Source organism: Pseudophryne corroboree, chromosome 10, assembly GCF_028390025.1.
Source record: "Pseudophryne corroboree isolate aPseCor3 chromosome 10, aPseCor3.hap2, whole genome shotgun sequence".
Taxonomy (NCBI): Eukaryota; Metazoa; Chordata; class Amphibia; order Anura; family Myobatrachidae; genus Pseudophryne; species Pseudophryne corroboree.
In genome coordinates, this window is record NC_086453.1 from 15,338,205 (window position 1) to 15,360,852 (window position 22,648).

General features: G+C 50.6%; 1 protein-coding gene across 4 annotated transcripts in view; it reads right to left on the reverse strand.

Moving 5' to 3' along the window:
- Nucleotides 1-22,648, reverse strand: part of TMCO4 (transmembrane and coiled-coil domains 4) — a 146,734-nt gene that overhangs the window by 15,194 nt on the left and 108,892 nt on the right. For all 4 annotated transcript variants that reach the window (XM_063942144.1, XM_063942145.1, XM_063942146.1 and 1 more), the window contains one exon: nt 1,027-1,144. In XM_063942144.1, coding sequence (XP_063798214.1) covers nt 1,027-1,144 — 118 coding nt within the window. The remainder of the gene's footprint in view (nt 1-1,026; nt 1,145-22,648) is intronic.

Sequence of the window (22,648 nt, forward strand, 5' to 3'; positions counted from 1 at the left end):
CGGCATTATACCCACAGCCTGCTCCTGCACTCTCAGCTCTCAGAGATGATCCCGGATGACAAGGGCGCGGATTATGGAAGACTGCGCTCTCAGTACCTGAGATCCGGGCCATCACGTGGAACGCAGTCCGATAAGAACTCTGATAGAATGGTGACGCAGACGCGGCCGCTCTTATTCCGACATGACGGGGAATGGTGCTTCATTTTACTCAAGGATAATATATATTTATGAAGACAACCTCAGAAGAAGCCAAAGCTATGCTGAATTCCACGGGCTGGAATATATTTTATTATACACTGTGGCAACAAGAGGTGTAGCCACTAATGGTGGTCATTCCGAGTTGATAGCTAGCTGCATCCGTTCGCTGTGCAGCGATGAGGCAAAAAACCGGCACTTCTGCGCATGCGGTGCAATGTGCATGCGCGTTGTACTATTACAACGACCGATGTAGTTTCACACAGGGTCTAGCGAAGCTTTTCAGTCGCACTGCTGGCCACAGAGTGATTGACATAAAGTGGGCGTTTCTGGGTGTCAACTGACCGTTTTATGGGAGTGGTCGAAAAAAACGCAGGCGTGCCAGGAAAAACCCAGGCGCGGCTGGGCGAACGCAGGGCGTGTTCATGACATCAAAACAGGAACTGAACAGTCTGAAGTGATCGCAAGCGCTGAGTAGGTTTTGAGCTACTTTAAAACTGCACAAAGAAACTTTGCCGCCGCTCTGCAATCCTTTAGTTCGCACTTCTGCTAAGCTAAAATACACTCCCAGTGGGCGGCGGCATAGCGTTTGCACGTCTGCTAAAAACTGCTAGCGAGCGAACAACTCGGAATGACCACCAATGACAGCAGCGGAACAACCTACATTATTATAGCCAATAAAATAGCCCCCCTTCCCAAAATACACCACTGATAAAAGGACAGGTCCCTAAGAATGGAGGAATCTTTTATAAACGCTACAACCTCTTTTTTCATCATCAGCTTTTTTTTTTTAACGGCAGATAAAGTAAAATAAAGGAAACGTCCACGTACCACGGAAGACAAGTCCACGTTAACCATTCTCCTGTCATCCAGGTTTACCGGTTGTAATCCAGCCACATTCAGCTTCACTGAAGAACTGCGGTACACGAAACTCAGTAACCAATCCCCTCTGCCAGGACAGAAAGCGACACGTCAAAACCTGACACGCAAGAACCACAGGACACGTATATATATCTCTGGGTCACGTATATATCACTTTATTACAGGGAGGATCTAGCAGGGGGCTGCGGGCAGAGAGGGTGGGGGCTCAGCACAACAGTCCGGGGGTCTCAGACATAACAACAGAATGGGAGAATTGGGTGCAGGCTACATGGGAGGGACAACAAAGACTATGGGGTAAATGTAACAGGGTGCGGATTGCCAGAAATGCAGGACTTAAGGCGGGAATGCCCACATTTTTAAAGCAGCAATCACTTACAAGGGAAAACCAACCTGATTGGTTTTGCCCTATAAATTATTTCCACTTTAAAAATGCAGGCATTCTCGCCCGAATGCCCGCACTGCCGGCAACTCAGACACATTTCCCACTCATTGCATATACCCTCTCACTCGCTGCTGCAAACACTTTAGCGACCTCAGCCGTAGTTGTATCTGTTACTTTATGCTAATGCCGGTATCACTCCGTCCCCCGGTGTACGGCCATGTGTCTGTGACTGTGTGATAATGCCGGTATCAGCCCTTCCCCCGGTGTACAGCCGTGCGTCTGTGACTGTGTGCTAATGCCGGTATCAGCCCTTCTCCCGGTGTACAGCCGTGTGTCCGTGACTGTGTGATAATGCCGTTATCAGCCATTCCCCCGGTGTACAGCCGTGCGTCTGTGACTGTGTGATAATGCCGGTATCAGCCCTTCCCCGGTGTACAGCCATGTGTCTGTGACTGTGTGCTAATGCCGGTATCAGCCATTCCCCAGGTGTACAGCCGTGCGTTTGTGACTGTGTGCCAATGCCGGTATCAGCCCTTCCCCCGGTGTACAGCCGTGCCTCTGTGACTGTGTGCTAATGCCGGTATCAGCCCTTCCCCCGGTGTAAAGCCGTGTGTCTGTGACTGTGTGATAATGCCGGTATCAGCCCTTCCCCCGGTGTACAGCCGCGTGTCTGTGACTGTGTGATAATGCCGGTATCAGCCCTTCCCCCGGTGTAAAGCCGTGTGTCTGTGACTGTGTGATAATGCCGGTATCAGCCCTTCCCCCGGTGTACAGCCGCGTGTCTGTGACTGTGTGATAATGCCGGTATCAGCCCTTCCCCCGGTGTACAGCCGTGCATCTGTGACTGTGTGATAATGCCGGTATCAGTCCTTCCCCCGGTGTACAGCCGTGCGTCTGTGACTGTGTGCTAATGCCGGTATCAGCCATTCCCCCGGTGTACAGCCGTGCCTCTGTGACTGTGTGCTAATGCCGGTATCAGCCATTCCCCCGGTGTACAGCCATGTGTCTGTGACTGTGTGATAATGCCGGTATCAGCCCTTCCCCCGATGTACAGCCGCGTGTCTGTGACTGTATGATAATGCCGGTATCAGTCCTTCCCCTGGTGTACAGCCGTGCCTCTGTGACTGTGTGCTAATGCCGGTATCAGTCCTTCCCCCGGTGTACAGCCGTGCGTCTGTGTGCTAATGCCGGTATCAGTCCTTCACCCGGTGTACAGCCGCGCGTCTGTGACTGTGTGCTAATGCCGGTATCAGCCCTTCCCCCGGTGTACAGCCATGTGTCTGTGACTGTGTGCTAATGCCGGTATCAGTCCTTCCCCCGGTGTACAGCTGTGCGTCTGTGACTGTGTGCTAATGCCGGTATCAGTCCTTCACCCGGTGTACAGCCGTGCGTCTGTGACTGTGTGCTAAAGCCGGTATCAGTCCTTCCCCCGGTGTACAGCCGTGCGTCTGTGTGCTAATGCCGGTATCAGTCCTTCACCCGGTGTACAGCCGCGCGTCTGTGACTGTGTGCTAATGCCGGTATCAGCCCTTCCCCCGGTGTACAGCCATGTGTCTGTGACTGTGTGCTAATGCCGGTATCAGTCCTTCCCCCGGTGTACAGCTGTGCGTCTGTGACTGTGTGCTAATGCCGGTATCAGTCCTTCACCCGGTGTACAGCCGTGCGTCTGTGACTGTGTGCTAATGCCGGTATCAGCCCTTCACCCGGTGCACAGCCGTGCGTCTGTGATTGTGTGCTAATGCCGGTATCAGCCTTTCCCCCGGTGTACAGCCGTGCGTCTGTGACTGTGTGATTATGCCGGTATCAGTCCTTCCCCCGGTGTACAGCCGTGCGTCTGTGACTGTGTGCTAATGCCGGTATCAGCCCTTCCCCCGGTGTACAGCCGTGCGTCTGAGACTGTGTGCTAAAGCCGGTATCAGCCCTTCCCCCGGTGTACAGCTGTGCGTCTGTGACTGTGTGCTAATGCCGGTATCAGCCCTTCCCCCGGTGTACAGCTGTGCGTCTGTGACTGTGTGCTAATGCCGGTATCAGCCCTTCCCCCGGTGTACAGCTGTGCGTCTGTGACTGTGTGCTAATGCCGGTATCAGCCCTTCCCCCGGTGTACAGCCGTGCGTCTGAGACTGTGTGCTAATGCCGGTATCAGCCCTTCCCCCGGTGTACAGCCGTGCGTCTGTGACTGTGTGCTAATGCCGGTATCAGCAGTTACTATATGTATCGCAGGAGAGAGAGCAGTGTGAGAGCAGAGACGGTATGTAACGCAGGAGAGAGCAGGGTGAGAGCAGAGACTGTATGTAACGCAGGAGAGAGCAGCGTGAGAGCAGAGACTGTATGTAACGCAGGAGAGAGCAGCGTGAGAGCAGAGACTGTATGTAACGCAGGAGAGAGCAGTGTGAGAGCAGAGACTGTATGTAACGCAGGAGAGAGCAGTGTGAGAGCAGAGACTGTATGTAACGCAGGAGAGAGCAGTGTGAGAGCAAAGACTGTATGTAACGCTGGAGAGAGCAGTGTGAGAGCAGAGACTGTATGTAACGCAGGAGAGAGCAGCGTGAGAGCAGAGACTGTATGTAACGCAGGAGAGAGCAGTGTGAGAGCTGAGACTGTATGTAACGCAGGAGAGAGCAGAGACTGTATGTAACGCAGGAGAGAGCAGTGTGAGAGCAAAGACTGTATGTAACGCAGTAGAGAGCAGCGTGAGAGCAGAGACTATATGTAACGCAGGAGAGAGCAGTGTGAGAGCAGAGACTGTATGTAACGCAGGAGAGAGAGCAGTGTGAGAGTAGAGACTGTATGTAACGCAGGAGAGAGCAGTGTGAGAGCAGAGACTGTATGTAACGCAGGAGAGAGCAGCGTGAGAGCAGAGACTGTATGTAACGCAGGAGAGAGCAGAGACTGTATGTAACGCAGGAGAGAGCAGTGTGAGAGCAAAGACTGTATGTAACGCAGTAGAGAGCAGCGTGAGAGCAGAGACTATATGTAACGCAGGAGAGAGCAGTGTGAGAGCAGAGACTGTATGTAACGCAGGAGAGAGAGCAGTGTGAGAGTAGAGACTGTATGTAACGCAGGAGAGAGCAGTGTGAGAGCAGAGACTGTATGTAACGCAGGAGAGAGCAGCGTGAGAGCAAAGACTGTATGTAACGCAGGAGAGAGCAGCGTGAGAGCAGAGACTGTATGTAACGCAGGAGAGAGCAGTGTGAGAGCAAAGACTGTATGTAACGCAGGAGAGAGCAGTGTGAGAGCAGAGACTGTATGTAATGCAGGAGAGAGAGCAGAGACTGTATGTCACGCAGGAGAGAGCATTGTGAGAGCAGAGACTGTATGTAACGCAGGAGAGAGCATTGTGAGAGCAGAGACTGTATGTAACGCAGGAGAGAGCAGCGTGAGAGCAGAGACTGTATGTAACGCAGGAGAGAGCAGAGACTGTATGTAAAGCAGGAGAGAGCAGTGTGAGAGCAGAGACTGTATGTAACGCAGGAGAGAGAGCAGTGTGAGAGCAGAGACTGTATGTAACGCAGGAGAGAGAGCAGTGTGAGAGCAGAGACTGTATGTAACGCAAGAGAGAGCAGTGTGAGAGCAAAGACTGTATGTAACTCAGGAGAGAGCAGTGTGAGAGCAAAGACTGTATGTAACGCAGGAGAGAGAGCAGTGTGAGAGCAGAGACTGTATGTAACGCAGGAGAGAGCAGTGTGAGAGCAGAGACTGTATGTAACGCAGGAGAGAGCAGCGTGAGAGCAGAGACTGTATGTAACGCAGGAGAGAGCAGCGTGAGAGCAGAGACTGTATGTAACGCAGGAGAGAGCAGTGTGAGAGCAAAGACTGTATGTAACGCAGGAGAGAGCAGCGTGAGAGCAGAGACTGTATGTAACGCAGGAGAGAGAGCAGCGTGAGAGCAGAGACTGTATGTAACGCAGGAGAGAGCAGTGTGAGAGCAGAGACTGTATGTAACGCAGGAGAGAGCAGCGTGAGAGCAGAGACTGTATGTAACGCAGGAGAGAGCAGCGTGAGAGCAGAGACTGTATGTAACGCAGGAGAGAGCAGCGTGAGAGCAGAGACTGTATGTAACGCAGGAGAGAGCAGTGTGAGAGCAGAGACTGTATGTAACGCAGGAGAGAGCAGCGTGAGAGCAGAGACTGTATGTAACGCAGGAGAGAGCAGTGTGAGAGCAGAGACTGTATGTAACGCAGGAGAGAGCAGTGTGAGAGCAGAGACTGTATGTAACGCAGGAGAGAGCAGAGACTGTATGTAACGCAGGAGAGAGAGCAGAGACTGTATGTAACGCAGGAGAGAGCAGTGTGAGAGCAAAGACTGTATGTAACGCAGGAGAGAGCAGAGACTGTATGTAACGCAGGAGAGAGAGCAGAGACTGTATGTAACGCAGGAGAGAGCAGTGTGAGAGCAAAGACTGTATGTAACGCAGGAGAGAGCAGAGACTGTATGTAACGCAGGAGAGAGCAGTGTGAGAGCAAAGACTATATGTAACGCAGGAGAGAGCAGAGACTGTATGTAACGCAGGAGAGAGCAGTGTGAGAGCAAAGACTATATGTAACGCAGGAGAGAGAGCAGTGTGAGAGCAGAGACTGTATGTAACGCAGGAGAGAGCAGCGTGAGAGCAGAGACTGTATGTAACGCAGGAGAGAGAGCAGTGTGAGAGCAGAGACTGTATGTAACGCAGGAGAGAGCAGCGTGAGAGCAGAGACTGTATGTAACGCAGGAGAGAGCAGCATGAGAGCAGAGACTGTATGTAACGCAGGAGAGAGCAGTGTGAGAGCAAAGACTGTATGTAACGCAGGAGAGAGCAGCGTGAGAGCAGAGACTGTATGTAACGCAGGAGAGAGCAGTGTGAGAGCAAAGACTGTATGTAACGCAGGAGAGAGAGCAGTGTGAGAGCAGAGACTGTATGTAATGCAGGAGAGAGAGAGCAGAGACTGTATGTAACGCAGGAGAGAGCAGCGTGAGAGCAGAGACTGTATGTAACGCAGGAGAGAGCAGCGTGAGAGCAGAGACTGTATGTAACGCAGGAGAGAGCAGTGTGAGAGCAGAGACTGTATGTAACGCACGAGAGAGCAGCGTGAGAGCAAAGACTGTATGTAACGCAGGAGAGAGCAGTGTGAGAGCAAAGACTGTATGTAACGCAGGAGAGAGCAGTGTGAGAGCAGAGACTGTATGTAACGCAGGAGAGAGCAGTGTGAGAGCAGAGACTGTATGTAACGCAGGAGAGAGCAGTGTGAGAGCAAAGACTGTATGTAACGCAGGAGAGAGCAGTGTGAGAGCAGAGACTGTATGTAAAGCAGGAGAGAGCAGTGTGAGAGCAGAGACTGTATGTAACGCAGGAGAGAGCAGTGTGAGAGCAGAGACTGTATGTAACGCAGGAGAGAGCAGTGTGAGAGCAGAGACTATATGTAACGCAAGAGAGAGCAGTGTGAGAGCAGAGACTGTATGTAAAGCAGGAGAGAGCAGTGTGAGAGCAGAGACTGTATGTAATGCAGGAGAGAGCAGTGTGAGAGCAGAGACTGTATGTAACGCAGGAGAGAGAGCAGTGTGAGAGCAGAGACTGTATGTAACGCAGGAGAGAGAGCAGTGTGAGAGCAGAGACTGTATGTAACGCAGGAGAGAGCAGTGTGAGAGGAGAGAGCAGTGTGAGAGCAGAGACTGTATGTAAAGCAGGAGAGAGCAGCTTGAGAGCAGAGACTGTATGTAACGCAGGAGAGAGCAGTGTGAGAGCAGAGACTGTATGTAACGCAGGAGAGAGCAGAGACTGTATGAAACGGTAACGCAGGAGAGAGCAGCGTGAGAGCAGAGACTGTATGTAACGCAGGAGAGAGCAGTGTGAGAGCAGAGACTGTATGTAACGCAGGAGAGAGCAGAGACTGTATGTAACGCAGGAGAGAGCAGAGACTGTATGTAACGCAGGAGAGAGCAGCGTGAGAGCAGAGACTGTATGTAACGCAGGAGAGAGCAGCGTGAGAGCAGAGACTGTATGTAACGCAGGAGAGAGCAGCGTGAGAGCAGAGACTGTATGTAACACAGGAGAGAGCAGTGTGAGAGCAGAGACTGTATGTAACGCAGGAGAGAGCAGAGACTGTATGTAACGCAGGAGAGAGAGCAGCAGGAGAGCAGAGACTGTATGTAACGCAGGAGAGAGCAGCAGGAGAGCAGAGACTGTATGTAACGCAGGAGAGAGCAGAGACTGTATGTAACGCAGGAGAGAGCAGTGTGAGAGCAGAGACTGTATGTAACGCAGGAGAGAGCAGTGTGAGAGCAGAGACTGTATGTAACGCAGGAGAGAGCAGCGTGAGAGCAGAGACTGTATGTAACGCAGGAGAGAGCAGCGTGAGAGCAGAGACTGTATGTAACGCAGGAGAGAGAGCAGCGTGAGAGCAGAGACTGTATGTAACGCAGGAGAGAGAGCAGCGTGAGAGCAGAGACTGTATGTAACGCAGGAGAGAGAGCAGTGTGAGAGCAGAGATCGTATGTAACGCAGGAGAGAGCAGTGTGAGAGCAGAGACCGTATGTAACGCAGGAGAGAGCAGTGTGAGAGCAGAGACTGTATGTAACGCAGGAGAGAGCAGCGTGAGAGCAGAGACTGTATGTAACGCAGGAGAGAGCAGCGTGAGAGCAGAGACTGTATGTAACGCAGGAGAGAGAGAGCTGTGTGAGAGCAGAGACTGTATGTAACGCAGGAGAGAGCAGCGCGAGAGCAGAGACTGTATGTAATGCAGGAGAGAGAGCAGTGTGGGAGCAGAGACTGTATGTAACGCAGGAGAGAGCAGCGTGAGAGCAGAGACTGTATGTAACGCAGGAGAGAGCAGCGTGAGAGCAGAGACTGTATGTAACGCAGGAGAGAGAGCAGCGTGAGAGCAGAGACTGTATGTAACGCAGGAGAGAGCAGCGTGAGAGCAGAGACTGTATGTAACGCAGGAGAGAGAGAGCAGTGTGAGAGCAGAGACTGTATGTAACGCAGGAGAGAGCAGCTTGAGAGCAGAGACTGTATGTAACGCAGGAGAGAGCAGTGTGAGAGCAGAGACTGTATGTAACGCAGGAGAGAGCAGTGTGAGAGCAGAGACTGTATGTAACGCAGGAGAGAGCAGTGTGAGAGTAGAGACTGTATGTAACGCAGGAGAGAGAGAGCAGTGTGAGAGCAGAGACTGTATGTAACGCAGGAAAGAGAGAGCAGTGTGAGAGCAGAGACTGTATGTAACGCAGGAGAGAGCAGAGACTGTATGTAATGCAGGAGAGAGAGCAGAGACTGTATGCAACGTAGGAGAGAGCAGTGTGAGAGCAGAGACTGTATGCAACGCAGGAGAGAGCAGTGTGAGAGTAGAGACTGTATGTAACGCAGGAGAGAGCAGTGTGAGAGCAGAGACTGTATGTAACGCAGGAGAGAGCAGTGTGAGAGCAGAGACTGTACGTAACGCAGGAGAGAGCAGTGTGAGAGCAGAGACTGTATGTAACGCAGGAGAGAGCAGTGTGAGAGCAGAGACTGTATGTAACGCAGCAGAGAGAGCAGAGACTGTATGTAACGCAGCAGAGAGAGCAGAGACTGTATGTAACGCAGCAGAGAGAGCAGAGACTGTATGTAACGCAGGAGAGAGCAGCGTGAGAGCAGAGACTGTATGTAACGCAGGAGAGAGCAGCGTGAGAGCAGAGACTGTATGTAACGCGTGAGAGCAGAGACTGTATGTAACGCAGGAGAGAGCAGCGTGAGAGCAGAGACTGTATGTAACGCAGGAGAGAGAGCAGCGTGAGAGCAGAGACTGTATGTAACACAGGAGAGAGCAGTGTGAGAGCAGAGACTGTATGTAACGCAGGAGAGAGCAGCGTGAGAGCAGAGACTGTATGTAACGCAGGAGAGAGCAGAGACTGTATGTAACGCAGGAGAGAGAGCAGTGTGAGAGCAGAGACTGTATGTAACGCAGGAGAGAGCAGTGTGAGAGCAGAGACTGTATGTAACGCAGGAGAGAGCAGCGTGAGAGCAGAGACTGAATGTAACGCAGGAGAGAGCAGTGTGAGAGCAGAGACTGTATGTAACGCAGGAGAGAGAGAGCAGCGTGAGAGCAGAGACTGTATGTAACGCAGGAGAGAGCAGTGTGAGAGCAGAGACTGTATGTAACGCAGGAGAGAGCAGAGACTGTATGTAACGCAGGAGAGAGAGCAGAGACTGTATGTAACACAGGAGAGAGCAGCGTGAGAGCAGAGACTGTATGTAACGCAGGAGAGAGCAGCGTGAGAGTAGAGACTGTATGTAACGCAGGAGAGAGAGCAGCGTGAGAGCAGAGACTGTATGTAACGCAGAAGAGAGAGCAGTGTGAGAGCAGAGACTGTATGTAACGCAGGAGAGAGAGCAGAGACTGTATGTAATGCAGGAGAGAGAGAGCAGCGTGAGAACAGAGACTGAATGTAACGCAGGAGAGAGCAGTGTGAGAGCAGAGACTGTATGTAACGCAGGAGAGAGAGAGCAGTGTGAGAGCAGAGACTGTATGTAACGCAGGAGAGAGAGAGCAGCGTGAGAGCAGAGACTGTATGTAACGCAGGAGAGAGCAGTGTGAGAGCAGAGACTGTATGTAACGCAGGAGAGAGCAGAGACTGTATGTAACGCAGGAGAGAGAGCAGAGACTGTATGTAACACAGGAGAGAGCAGCGTGAGAGCAGAGACTGTATGTAACGCAGGAGAGAGCAGCGTGAGAGCAGAGACTGTATGTAACGCAGGAGAGAGCAGTGTGAGAGCAGAGACTGTATGTAACGCAGGAGAGAGAGCAGTGTGAGAGCAGAGACTGTATGTAACGCAGGAGAGAGCAGCGTGAGAGCAGAGACTGTATGTAACGCAGGAGAGAGCAGCGTGAGAGCAGAGACTGTATGTAACGCAGGAGATAGAGCAGCGTGAGAGCAGAGACTGTATGTAACGCAGAAGAGAGAGCAGTGTGAGAGCAGAGACTGTATGTAACGCAGGAGAGAGAGCAGAGACTGTATGTAATGCAGGAGAGAGCAGTGTGAGAGCAGAGACTGTATGTAACGCAGGAGAGAGAGCAGTGTGGGAGCAGAGACTGTATGTAACGCAGGAGAGAGCAGCGTGAGAGCAGAGACTGTATGTAACGCAGGAGAGAGCAGCGTGAGAGCAGAGACTGTATGTAACGCAGGAGAGAGAGCAGTGTGAGAGCAGAGACTGTATGTAACGCAGGAGAGAGCAGCGTGAGAGCAGAGACTGTATGTAACGCAGGAGAGAGCAGCGTGAGAGCAGAGACTGTATGTAACGCAGGAGAGAGCAGAGACTGTATGTAACGCAGGAGAGAGAGCAGAGACTGTATGTAACGCAGGAGAGAACAGAGACTGTATGTAATGCAGGAGGAGAGCAGAGACTGTATGTAATGTAGGAGAGAGAGCAGAGACTGTATGTAACGCAGGAGAGAGAGCAGAGACTGTATGTAACGCAGGAGAGAGAGCAGAGACTGTATGTAACACAGGAGAGAGAGCAGAGACTGTATGTAACGCAGGAGAGAGAGCAGAGACTGTATGTAACGCAGGAGAGAGAGCAGAGACTGTATGTAACGCAGGAGAGCAGAGACTGTATGTAACGCAGGAGAGAGCAGAGACTGTATGTAACGCAGGAGAGAGCAGAGACTGTATGTAATGCAGGAGAGAGAGCAGAGACTGTATGTAATGCAGGAGAGAGAGCAGAGACTGTATGTAACGCAGGAGAGAGAGCAGAGACTGTATGTAACGCAGGAGAGCAGAGACTGTATGTAACGCAGGAGAGAGAGCAGAGACTGTATGTAACGCAGGAGAGCAGAGACTGTATGTAATGCAGGAGAGAGAGCAGAGACTGTATGTAATGCAGGAGAGAGAGCAGAGACTGTATGTAACGCAGGAGAGAGAGCAGAGACTGTATGTAATGCAGGAGAGAGAGCAGAGACTGTATGTAATGCAGGAGAGAGAGCAGAGACTGTATGTAATGCAGGAGAGAGAGCAGAGACTGTATGTAACGCAGGAGAGCAGAGACTGTATGTAACGCAGGAGAGAGAGCAGAGACTGTATGTAACGCAGGAGAGAGAGAGCAGAGACTGTATGTAACGCAGGAGAGAGAGCAGAGACTGTATGTAACGCAGGAGAGAGAGAGCAGAGACTGTATGTAACGCAGGAGAGAGAGCAGAGACTGTATGTAACACAGGAGAGCAGAGACTGTATGTAACGCAGGAGAGAGCAGAGACTGTATGTAACGCAGGAGAGAGAGCAGAGACTGTATGTAACGCAGGAGAGCAGAGACTGTAAGTAATGCAGGAGAGAGCAGAGGCTCTATGTAACGCAGGAGAGAGAGCAGAGACTGTATGTAATGCAGGAGAGAGAGCAGAGACTGTATGTAATGCAGGAGAGAGAGCAGAGACTGTATGTAACGCAGGAGAGAGAGCAGAGACTGTATGTAACGCAGGAGAGAGCAGAGACTGTATGTAACGCAGGAGAGAGAGCAGAGACTGTATGTAACGCAGCAGAGAGAGCAGAGACTGTATGTAACGCAGGAGAGAGCAGCGTGAGAGCAGAGACTGTATGTAACGCAGGAGAGAGCAGCGTGAGAGCAGAGACTGTATGTAACGTGTGAGAGCAGAGACTGTATGTAACGCAGGAGAGAGCAGCGTGAGAGCAGAGACTGTATGTAACGCAGGAGAGAAAGCAGCGTGAGAGCAGAGACTGTATGTAACACAGGAAAGAGCAGTGTGAGAGCAGAGACTGTATGTAACGCAGGAGAGAGCAGCGTGAGAGCAGAGACTGTATGTAACGCAGGAGAGAGCAGAGACTGTATGTAACGCAGGAGAGAGAGCAGTGTGAGAGCAGAGACTGTATGTAACGCAGGAGAGAGCAGTGTGAGAGCAGAGACTGTATGTAACGCAGGAGAGAGCAGCGTGAGAGCAGAGACTGAATGTAACGCAGGAGAGAGCAGTGTGAGAGCAGAGACTGTATGTAACGCAGGAGAGAGAGAGCAGCGTGAGAGCAGAGACTGTATGTAACGCAGGAGAGAGCAGTGTGAGAGCAGAGACTGTATGTAACGCAGGAGAGAGCAGAGACTGTATGTAACGCAGGAGAGAGAGCAGAGACTGTATGTAACACAGGAGAGAGCAGCGTGAGAGCAGAGACTGTATGTAACGCAGGAGAGAGCAGCGTGAGAGTAGAGACTGTATGTAACGCAGGAGAGAGAGCAGCGTGAGAGCAGAGACTGTATGTAACGCAGAAGAGAGAGCAGTGTGAGAGCAGAGACTGTATGTAACGCAGGAGAGAGAGCAGAGACTGTATGTAATGCAGGAGAGAGAGAGAGAGCAGCGTGAGAACAGAGACTGAATGTAACGCAGGAGAGAGCAGTGTGAGAGCAGAGACTGTATGTAACGCAGGAGAGAGAGAGCAGAGACTGTATGTAACGCAGGAGAGAGAGAGCAGCGTGAGAGCAGAGACTGTATGTAACGCAGGAGAGAGCAGTGTGAGAGCAGAGACTGTATGTAACGCAGGAGAGAGCAGAGACTGTATGTAACGCAGGAGAGAGAGCAGAGACTGTATGTAACACAGGAGAGAGCAGCGTGAGAGCAGAGACTGTATGTAACGCAGGAGAGAGCAGCGTGAGAGCAGAGACTGTATGTAACGCAGGAGAGAGCAGTGTGAGAGCAGAGACTGTATGTAACGCAGGAGAGAGAGCAGTGTGAGAGCAGAGACTGTATGTAACGCAGGAGAGAGCAGCGTGAGAGCAGAGACTGTATGTAACGCAGGAGAGAGCAGCGTGAGAGCAGAGACTGTATGTAACGCAGGAGAGAGAGCAGCGTGAGAGCAGAGACTGTATGTAACGCAGAAGAGAGAGCAGTGTGAGAGCAGAGACTGTATGTAACGCAGGAGAGAGAGCAGAGACTGTATGTAATGCAGGAGAGCAGTGTGAGAGCAGAGACTGTATGTAACGCAGGAGAGAGAGCAGTGTGGGAGCAGAGACTGTATGTAACGCAGGAGAGAGCAGCGTGAGAGCAGAGACTGTATGTAACGCAGGAGAGAGCAGCGTGAGAGCAGAGACTGTATGTAACGCAGGAGAGAGAGCAGTGTGAGAGCAGAGACTGTATGTAACGCAGGAGAGAGCAGCGTGAGAGCAGAGACTGTATGTAACGCAGGAGAGAGAGAGCAGCGTGAGAGCAGAGACTGTATGTAACGCAGGAGAGAGCAGTGTGAGAGCAGAGACTGTATGTAACGCAGGAGAGAGCAGAGACTGTATGTAACACAGGAGAGAGAGCAGAGACTGTATGTAACACAGGAGAGAGCAGCGTGAGAGCAGAGACTGTATGTAACGCAGGAGAGAGCAGCGTGAGAGCAGAGACTGTATGTAACGCAGGAGAGAGCAGTGTGAGAGCAGAGACTGTATGTAACGCAGGAGAGAGAGCAGTGTGAGAGCAGAGACTGTATGTAACGCAGGAGAGAGCAGCGTGAGAGCAGAGACTGTATGTAACGCAGGAGAGAGCAGCGTGAGAGCAGAGACTGTATGTAACGCAGGAGAGAGCAGCGTGAGAGCAGAGACTGTATGTAACGCAGGAGAGAGAGCAGCGTGAGAGCAGAGACTGTATGTAACGCAGAAGAGAGAGCAGTGTGAGAGCAGAGACTGTATGTAACGCAGGAGAGAGAGCAGAGACTGTATGTAATGCAGGAGAGAGCAGTGTGAGAGCAGAGACTGTATGTAACGCAGGAGAGAGAGCAGTGTGGGAGCAGAGACTGTATGTAACGCAGGAGAGAGCAGCGTGAGAGCAGAGACTGTATGTAACGCAGGAGAGAGCAGCGTGAGAGCAGAGACTGTATGTAACGCAGGAGAGAGAGCAGTGTGAGAGCAGAGACTGTATGTAACGCAGGAGAGAGCAGAGACTGTATGTAACGCAGGAGAGAGCAGCGTGAGAGCAGAGACTGTATGTAACGCAGGAGAGAGAGCAGTGTGGGAGCAGAGACTGTATGTAACGCAGGAGAGAGCAGCGTGAGAGCAGAGACTGTATGTAACGCAGGAGAGAGCAGCGTGAGAGCAGAGACTGTATGTAACGCAGGAGAGAGAGCAGTGTGAGAGCAGAGACTGTATGTAACTCAGGAGAGAGCAGCGTGAGAGCAGAGACTGTATGTAACGCAGGAGAGAGCAGTGTGAGAGCAGAGACTGTATGTAACGCAGGAGAGAGAGAGCAGTGTGAGAGCAGAGACTGTATGTAACGCAGGAGAGAGAGCAGAGACTGTATGTAACGCAGGAGAGAGAGCAGAGACTGTATGTAACGCAGGAGAGAGCAGAGACTGTATGTAATGCAGGAGGAGAGCAGAGACTGTATGTAATGTAGGAGAGAGAGCAGAGACTGTATGTAACGCAGGAGAGAGCAGAGACTGTATGTAACGCAGGAGAGAGAGCAGAGACTGTATGTAACGCAGGAGAGAGAGCAGAGACTGTATGTAACGCAGGAGAGCAGAGACTGTATGTAACGCAGGAGAGAGAGCAGAGACTGTATGTAACGCAGGAGAGAGAGCAGAGACTGTATGTAACGCAGGAGAGCAGAGACTGTATGTAATGCAGGAGAGAGAGCAGAGACTGTATGTAACGCAGGAGAGCAGAGACTGTATGTAATGCAGGAGAGAGAGCAGAGACTGTATGTAACGCAGGAGAGAGAGCAGAGACTGTATGTAACGCAGGAGAGCAGAGACTGTATGTAACGCAGGAGAGAGAGCAGAGACTGTATGTAACGCAGGAGAGAGAGAGCAGAGACTGTATGTAACGCAGGAGAGAGAGCAGAGACTGTATGTAACGCAGGAGAGAGAGAGCAGAGACTGTATGTAACGCAGGAGAGAGAGCAGAGACTGTATGTAACGCAGGAGAGCAGAGACTGTAAGTAATGCAGGAGAGAGCAGAGGCTCTATGTAACGCAGGAGAGAGAGCAGAGACTGTATGTAATGCAGGAGAGAGAGCAGAGACTGTATGTAATGCAGGAGAGAGAGCAGAGACTGTATGTAATGCAGGAGAGAGAGCAGAGACTGTATGTAACGCAGGAGAGAGCAGAGACTGTATGTAACGCAGGAGAGAGAGCAGAGACTGTATGTAACGCAGGAGAGAGCAGAGACTGTATGTAACGCAGGAGAGAGAGCAGAGACTGTATGTAACGCAGGAGAGGGCAGAGACTGTATGTAACGCAGGAGAGAGAGCAGAGACTCTCATGTGTAATCTTCTCCTCTTACAAGAATGTATTATCTGTTAGAACCAGGAGACAATTGTTTTGATGAGTTTGTAAGCTGAGGAATGTGAATCCATGACATAATGTTTATATTCCGCCTCCACAATCTCTGGCTTCCAAATCTATTCCTGGATATATCTGATCAGGGTAATTATTTAGTGCATTATTCATTCTGTATCATTACTGCAAACAAGAAGAAATGATTCAGAGAGAGAAACACAAGACGTCTCATCTTTATGTATTTACCGTTCAGTGCGCTGGTTCTTATAACTCCTGTTCCTATCCTAATACATTTATCCTATCGCTCGGTGCTGCGCAGACTCGCCACACCGGTGATCTCTTGTCCCCGTAAGTGGCAGTCAGTGCGCGACTTTAGTGCATACGTGCAAGAATAAATAAGACCGTGTATAGGCATTCCCACCCTGTGCATCTTTCAGAATGACCTCTGGTCCAGCGTTATCACGTGTTATTACAGTAAGTGATAGAAAGATCAGCACTTCCTTGGGGGTGTAGCATGGTATGCCGGCGGTCGGGCTCCCGGCGACCAGCATACCGGCGCCGGGAGCCCGACCGCCGGCATACCGACAGTGTGGCGAGCGCAAATGAGCCCCTTGCGGGCTCGCTACGCTCGCCACGTTGCGCGGCACGCTATTTTATTCTCCCTCCAGGGGGGGCGTGAACCCCCACGAGGGAGAATAAGTGTCGGCATGCCGGCTGTCGGGATCCCGACGCTGGTATGCTGTGCGCCAGAATCCTGACAGCCGGTATACCGAAGACCACCCCTTCCTTGGTTGATAAGTTGCCAGCACAATTCAGTGGCGTTATAATTAGAGGTTATTAGTAAAAGAAAAAAAAACACAGCAGCTGCTGGAGAGATCGCGGAATTCTCCATGGTCCGTCTTTCAATACATATTGAGAGGTGGTAATAATGACAAAAATGCTGAGGGATTGTCACCACCTGACACACGGACGCTTTCCTCTGAACTATTTAAAATATTATTTCTTCCACTTCATTACTAATTTCTTTTAACGTCCAATATCACCTCTATGCTGATCACACTCAAATCTACGTTTCCTCACCTGACCTCTCCTCCGCAGATCTCCTCACTTGTACCTCCAACTGTCACTCTATCTCTTCCTGGATGTCCCAGCGCTTTCTTACACTCAACATGTCTAAGACTGAGCTGATCATCTTCCCACCCTCCAGCACAACTCCCCCCCCCCCAATCTCATTATCCATTGATGGCACGACTATCTCCTCTAGCCCCCAAGTGCGCTGTCTTGGAGTAATCCTTGACTCCTCCCTCTCCTTCACACCACACATTCAGCACCTCTCACAAACCTGCCGTTTCCATCTCAAAAACATTTCCAGAATCAGACCTTTTCTCACCCAGGATGCCACTAAGATCATTATTCACTCACTGATTATTTCCAGACTGGACTACTGTAATCTCCTCGTAACTGGCCTCCCTGACAAATACCTCTCTCCACTCCAATCTATCCTCAATGCTGCTGCCCGGCTCATCTTCCTCACCAAACGCACTACGTCCACCTCCCCTCTCCTTCAAGCCCTTCACTGGCTCCCCTTCCCTTTCAGAATCCATTTCAAGCTCCTCACACTCACTAAGACCCCTTTTTCACCTGTAGCACGGGTCGCAGCCGGGAGCTTGACATGGCTGCGACCCGTGCTACAGCCCCCTTTCCCACAGCGCTCACCAACCCGGCATATTGCAGGGTTGGTGACGCTGCTAGTGACGCGGCAGAGGCGGTGCTGGGAGATCACATGATCTCCCAGCGCCGCCCTTCCATACACTGTGAACGGGAGCCGTGTCGCATCGACGCGGCTTCCGTTTACACTACACAGCTTACCGGGTTGAACACGTGTTCAACCCGGCAAGCTACCGTGGTAGGATTCCCGGATCACTTGATCCGGGAATTTGCAGGGGGGGCCGTTTCCATTAGGAAAAAACACGGGTAAATGCGTGCCCCCGCGCATTTACCCGTGTTTTTAAAGCTAGTGCAAAAGGTGTATTACAAAGCCCTCACCCACTCCTCTCCCATCTACATCTCTGACCTTATCTCCCTTTACTCTCCCACCCGTCCTCTTCGCTCTGCTAATGCACGCCGACTCTCCTGTCTTCTGATTACTTCTTCCCACTCCTACCTACAAGATTTCTCACGTGCTGCACCATTTCTCTGTAATTCCCTACCTCTCCCCCTCAGACTCTCCACCTCTCTACAAAACTCCAAACGGGCACTCAAGACCCACTTCTTTACCAAACCCAGCCAAATCTCATCCTAACCCTCTGTTCCACGCTCTCTATGTACCCCATCTGTCTCACCCCTGTCTGTCTGCCCCTCCCTTTTAGAATGTAAGCTCACGAGCAGGACCCTCTTCCCTCATGTGCTTATCCTTTTCTTACTTTAATAATCCTCAACTGCCCAAATCTTGCAGTTTTTTGGCCACCTTGAAACTTATTTCAGTGTCGTCTGCTGGTGTAGTTATGCTTAGTTACCCTTTACTTGTCCTATATTGTCTTCAGCTGTAAGTCACTGTTTTCCTGTTTTGGTTATGTGCATATGTACTCTGTAATTGGGCGCTGTGGAACCCTTGTGGCGCCATATAAATAAAGGATAATAATACTAATAATAATAATAATATCAGGATTTTGGTACTTACCGATAAATCCCTTTCTCCGATTCCACAGGGGCCACTGGAGCGTAGTTACAATGGGGAAATAGTAGGCAGTAATTGGGAGCTGGCACTTTAAAATTCTCACAATGTGGCTAGCTCCTCCCCTACTATCTCCCCTTCAAGCCAGTCTACGTAAAACTGTGCCCGAGGAGAGCTGGAATAAACAAACCGTAAGGTAGAGGAGGTTAATGACGCCCTGTAAACCAGGATAACACAAACCAAACCTGGAACAGAACCTAAGAAACAACCGGCTAGCCTGAACCCAACAAGCAGTCATATGGTGATCTGCAAACCGTTAAGCAAAAAACCAGGAGGAACAGCGCTGGGCGGGCGTCCAGTGGCCCCTGTGGAATCGGAGGAAGGGATTTATCGGTAAGTACCAAAATCCTGATTTCTCCTTCATCCACTAGGGGCCACTGGAGCGTAGTTACAATGGGGACGTCCCAGAGCTCCCAAAACGGGTGGGAGAGCACTGAGAGTCCTGTAAACCGCTCGGCCAAACTGTGATGCAGAGGCCGCAAAAGTGTCAAACTTGTAGAATTTGACAAAACGAATGTCGGTCCGATCAAGTAGCCGCCCGACATAAAGTATTCATGGAGACCCCACGGGCAGCTGCCCACGAAGGTCCCACAACGCGCGTAAAGTGCGCTGAAACGGAAAACGGAGGCTCCCGAGCAACCGCCAAGAAGACTGTCTGATGGTCAGATGTATCCAATAGCCCAGCATATGCTGGGACCCCGGCTATTTAGTACGGGAGCATCGTACAGAACAAAGAAGAAAAACACTTCGCCGAATAGCCTAAGACCTCTGTAGAGAGAGTCGACGAGCCCTGACATCATTCAAAAGAGGACTGAAAAACACTAGTGTCAGATTTATATGAAAAACGGACATCCCCTTTGGAAGAAACGACCGCTGAGGCCGAAGCTCAGCCGGGGGAGTTGCCAATAGAGTACTCTCTGAAAGAGAGCCCGAACTTACGGCTGCCAGGCAAATCTCTTTTGGAAGAAAACCGAAGAAGGCAGAGACCTAAAATTCAGGTCAATGTGGTTTGAAGTGCAGCGGAGCAAAAAACCTCCCAGAGAAACCAAAGATGATGGCTGAATGGTAACTGAAAGGGAAAAACTCTTTTATCCTTCTTATGTCCCATAAAGTTTTCCAAAAGTGGCAAAAGCGAGAAGAGGTAACAGACTTCTGAAATCGGGGCCCAGTAGGCCTAACCGAACTAGGGAACTCCTCCCTTCTGAGGCCTCGAGAACAGTCACACGGTTAAACGAGACCAGTGTAAGATTGAACAAAGAAAAGGACCCTGTTGAAGTAGACAGTCCAGTCGAGGTAGGAGCCCAGGCTCCTCTACTGACAACAGGTGTAGCTGTATCTTCAAGTCATGCGTTGCCCAACCGGAGCCTACCGAGAGGACTAGCACGCATATTCCCCTCCTGTGTTACCGAAAGTGAGGTAGAAATAGAAAAGGAGGCAGGATAGAATAACCAGAAAACTCCCAGGAGCCCTGAGGGCATCCTCGGCTACTACCGCCAGAGCTCACGTCCGAGAGTAGTAAAGGGTTAAAGAGTCAGTCAGAACGCCCTGAGGTCGATCCGAAATCTCCTCCAAAAGCGGACCAGTTGACAAAACTCCAGGGAATGTCCCCTCTCCCGGGAGTCTGACCTGGCGGCTTGACCTGGAAAGAAGATGGTTGTCCTCCGCTCAGAGGGGAATGTAGGCGACCACTCATTGCGTCGCAGCTTGACTGAAGAAATAGAGTACCTGGTGCCGAGGAAGGAAAAATCCTCAGATGCACCGTGTTGAGAGATCCGTGTCGAACCAGAAGCTCCTGGATCCTTCGGATGTTCAGAAGCCACCTAATGTAAAGAGTGGGATAGTAGCAGTAGATTGTCCCATTAGGGAACCAACGTACTTCCTGCCCTTGAAAAAGAGTTATTCTGTGATCTTCCTGAACCCTGTGGGAGCGGAAGAGAGACCGAATGGAAAGGACTGACAGTGAAAATGAGTATCCTGTAATGCGAATCTGAGAAAAGTCCGATGAGGAAACCCAACGGAAATCAGTAAACAGGCCTCCCTGCAGACAAGGGACACATAAAACTCCCTATCTTGTTCAAAACTAGCAATCACAGACTGAAAGGATTCTAAGGCCAGAATAGGCCTGGCCGAGCCAACTGGCTTCGGAACGTGAAAAGAAAACAAAGGCCTGAGAACTGTCCCGATTCAAATGATATCTGAAAAACAGGGATCAACATCCTTTGCGGTTAGAAGCATATGGAGCGCCGCCTGCAGTATGACTCTCTTGACTCCTGAGACGGTTGTACTCCAAAATCTAGTCTGTAACCGCCCAAGCCTTCTCAGTACTCCCCGTAGGACCACCGACATGCGCCTACCCTGGGACCCTCCAGGTGGTAGGAAGGTTTGACCTGTAGTAGGTGTATAGGATGACCTAAACTCAGACTGGACCGAGGATGCTGAACCTCTGCTTCAGCCTGTTACCCTGAGATCCCCTGGCGACGGAGATATCGCCCTTGTGGAGTCGAAAGCTTGAAAAGGCTGGAAAGATCTAAAGGAAAGACCGGTAAAGGTCTGTCTTGAAGCTGGGGCAGCAGTAGGAGAAAGAAAAGTAGACTTACCTCCAATGGTTCAAGAAATCCTGCAGAAAGTTCCTTCCCCAGAACCATCTGCTCCGTAGGATTTCATGTTCACCTGTCACTGTCGCAGGCCCAGAGGTCGTCGGGTTAAGACAGCCCAAGCGAAAATGCAGATTCCGAGTCTGCAGACGTGGAGACCTCAAAAGAGCCTAAAGCAGAATCGTGATTCTGATCTGTCCCAAAGTAGCAATTGATTGTAACCTAGAGGACAATCGTTCCACCACCTACCTTCTCCGGACAAGGTAGAATCCCGCTGCCGTATATGTGTCTTCGATGGATACCTGAGCAAGGTTGCCTCAGGAAAACGGCAGCTTGTTGGACCGGTGATACCTTGAGGGGTATACCCTGGAGAGATTCTGATACCATTTCCTTCCGTCTGCGGGGAAAGGATAGGAAAACAAACATTGTTTTATACCTGAAATTGTGTATGCGGGTGTCTGCAAGCCGCCTACCGGAGTCTGCCCAGCTCATCCGAAACTGGACCATTTCGTCATCAGCGTCGAACCCTGATGGACCTGACGTGACCGCCTCCTTTACCTGCAGTATCAGACGAACTGCTGTATAATGCACCTGGATATTCTGAGACACTGGTTGAGACTCCACAGAAAACAGACATCCTCCGTATCCTGGACATCTGTCGCCTCCTCCCAGAGAGGCCTTTCCACTGCCAAGTCGTGTAACATGGAAGGTTAGCAAGGTTCCTTTAGAAACCTGGAGAGGTGAAATGACGTACAAGGTCTCTGGTTACCAGTGACATTACCTGCATAATCTGAGCTGTTCAAACAGGAGTGTCCTGCAGGTGCGTGGAGGGCTAAGCAGATGGCTCCACCGCATACTTCACACCTAAGAGGGAATTCTTTGACTATCCCAGGTGAGACAAACGAAAGGAGAAAAGGTGGGTTACATAAACACAGCCCTATGTAAGGTCTGCGCTATAATGTGTAGTGACCGACACGATTCAAATAAACTTTCTGGTGAACCAGTAACGCTGCTCTGTTCAAACCCTGATCCTCCTGTTCAGATACCCGCTACTAGCGTACTGAGCCGCAGCGCTATTTGTCTGATGCCTTAAAGTATCTGTTGTGGTACTTGAACCCAGGCCTCTGTGGTTGGGTGTTTAGGGGATTAGTGTGCTGAGCCACACTGTTTCATATATACACATTCCCCAAAATACCAATAGCATTAGTACCCAGTGACACCAAGGAATAATAAAGGGAAGGCAACACCCCGCCCTGTATGTAGTGTACCGCTAATTTAGGTGCCCCAGATGTTTTCGGAGGTTCCGCTTGTGGCAAGGCGGGGCATTTTGTTATTATAAAACATTGTGGAAGTGGTTTGATTTACCCCCTATATATGGTATTGTATGCATATATATATATATATATATATATAAATATATATAAATATATATATATACATACATCCGCACACCTACATATATATATATATATATATATACACTATACACACACAATGAACCCAACAGGGTAGATAAATACTGAAATACTGTAGGGTAAAATAAGAATTTACTTACCGATAATTCTATTTCTCGGAGTCCGTAGTGGATGCTGGGGTTCCTGAAAGGACCATGGGGAATAGCGGCTCCGCAGGAGACAGGGCACAAAAAGTAAAGCTTTAGGAT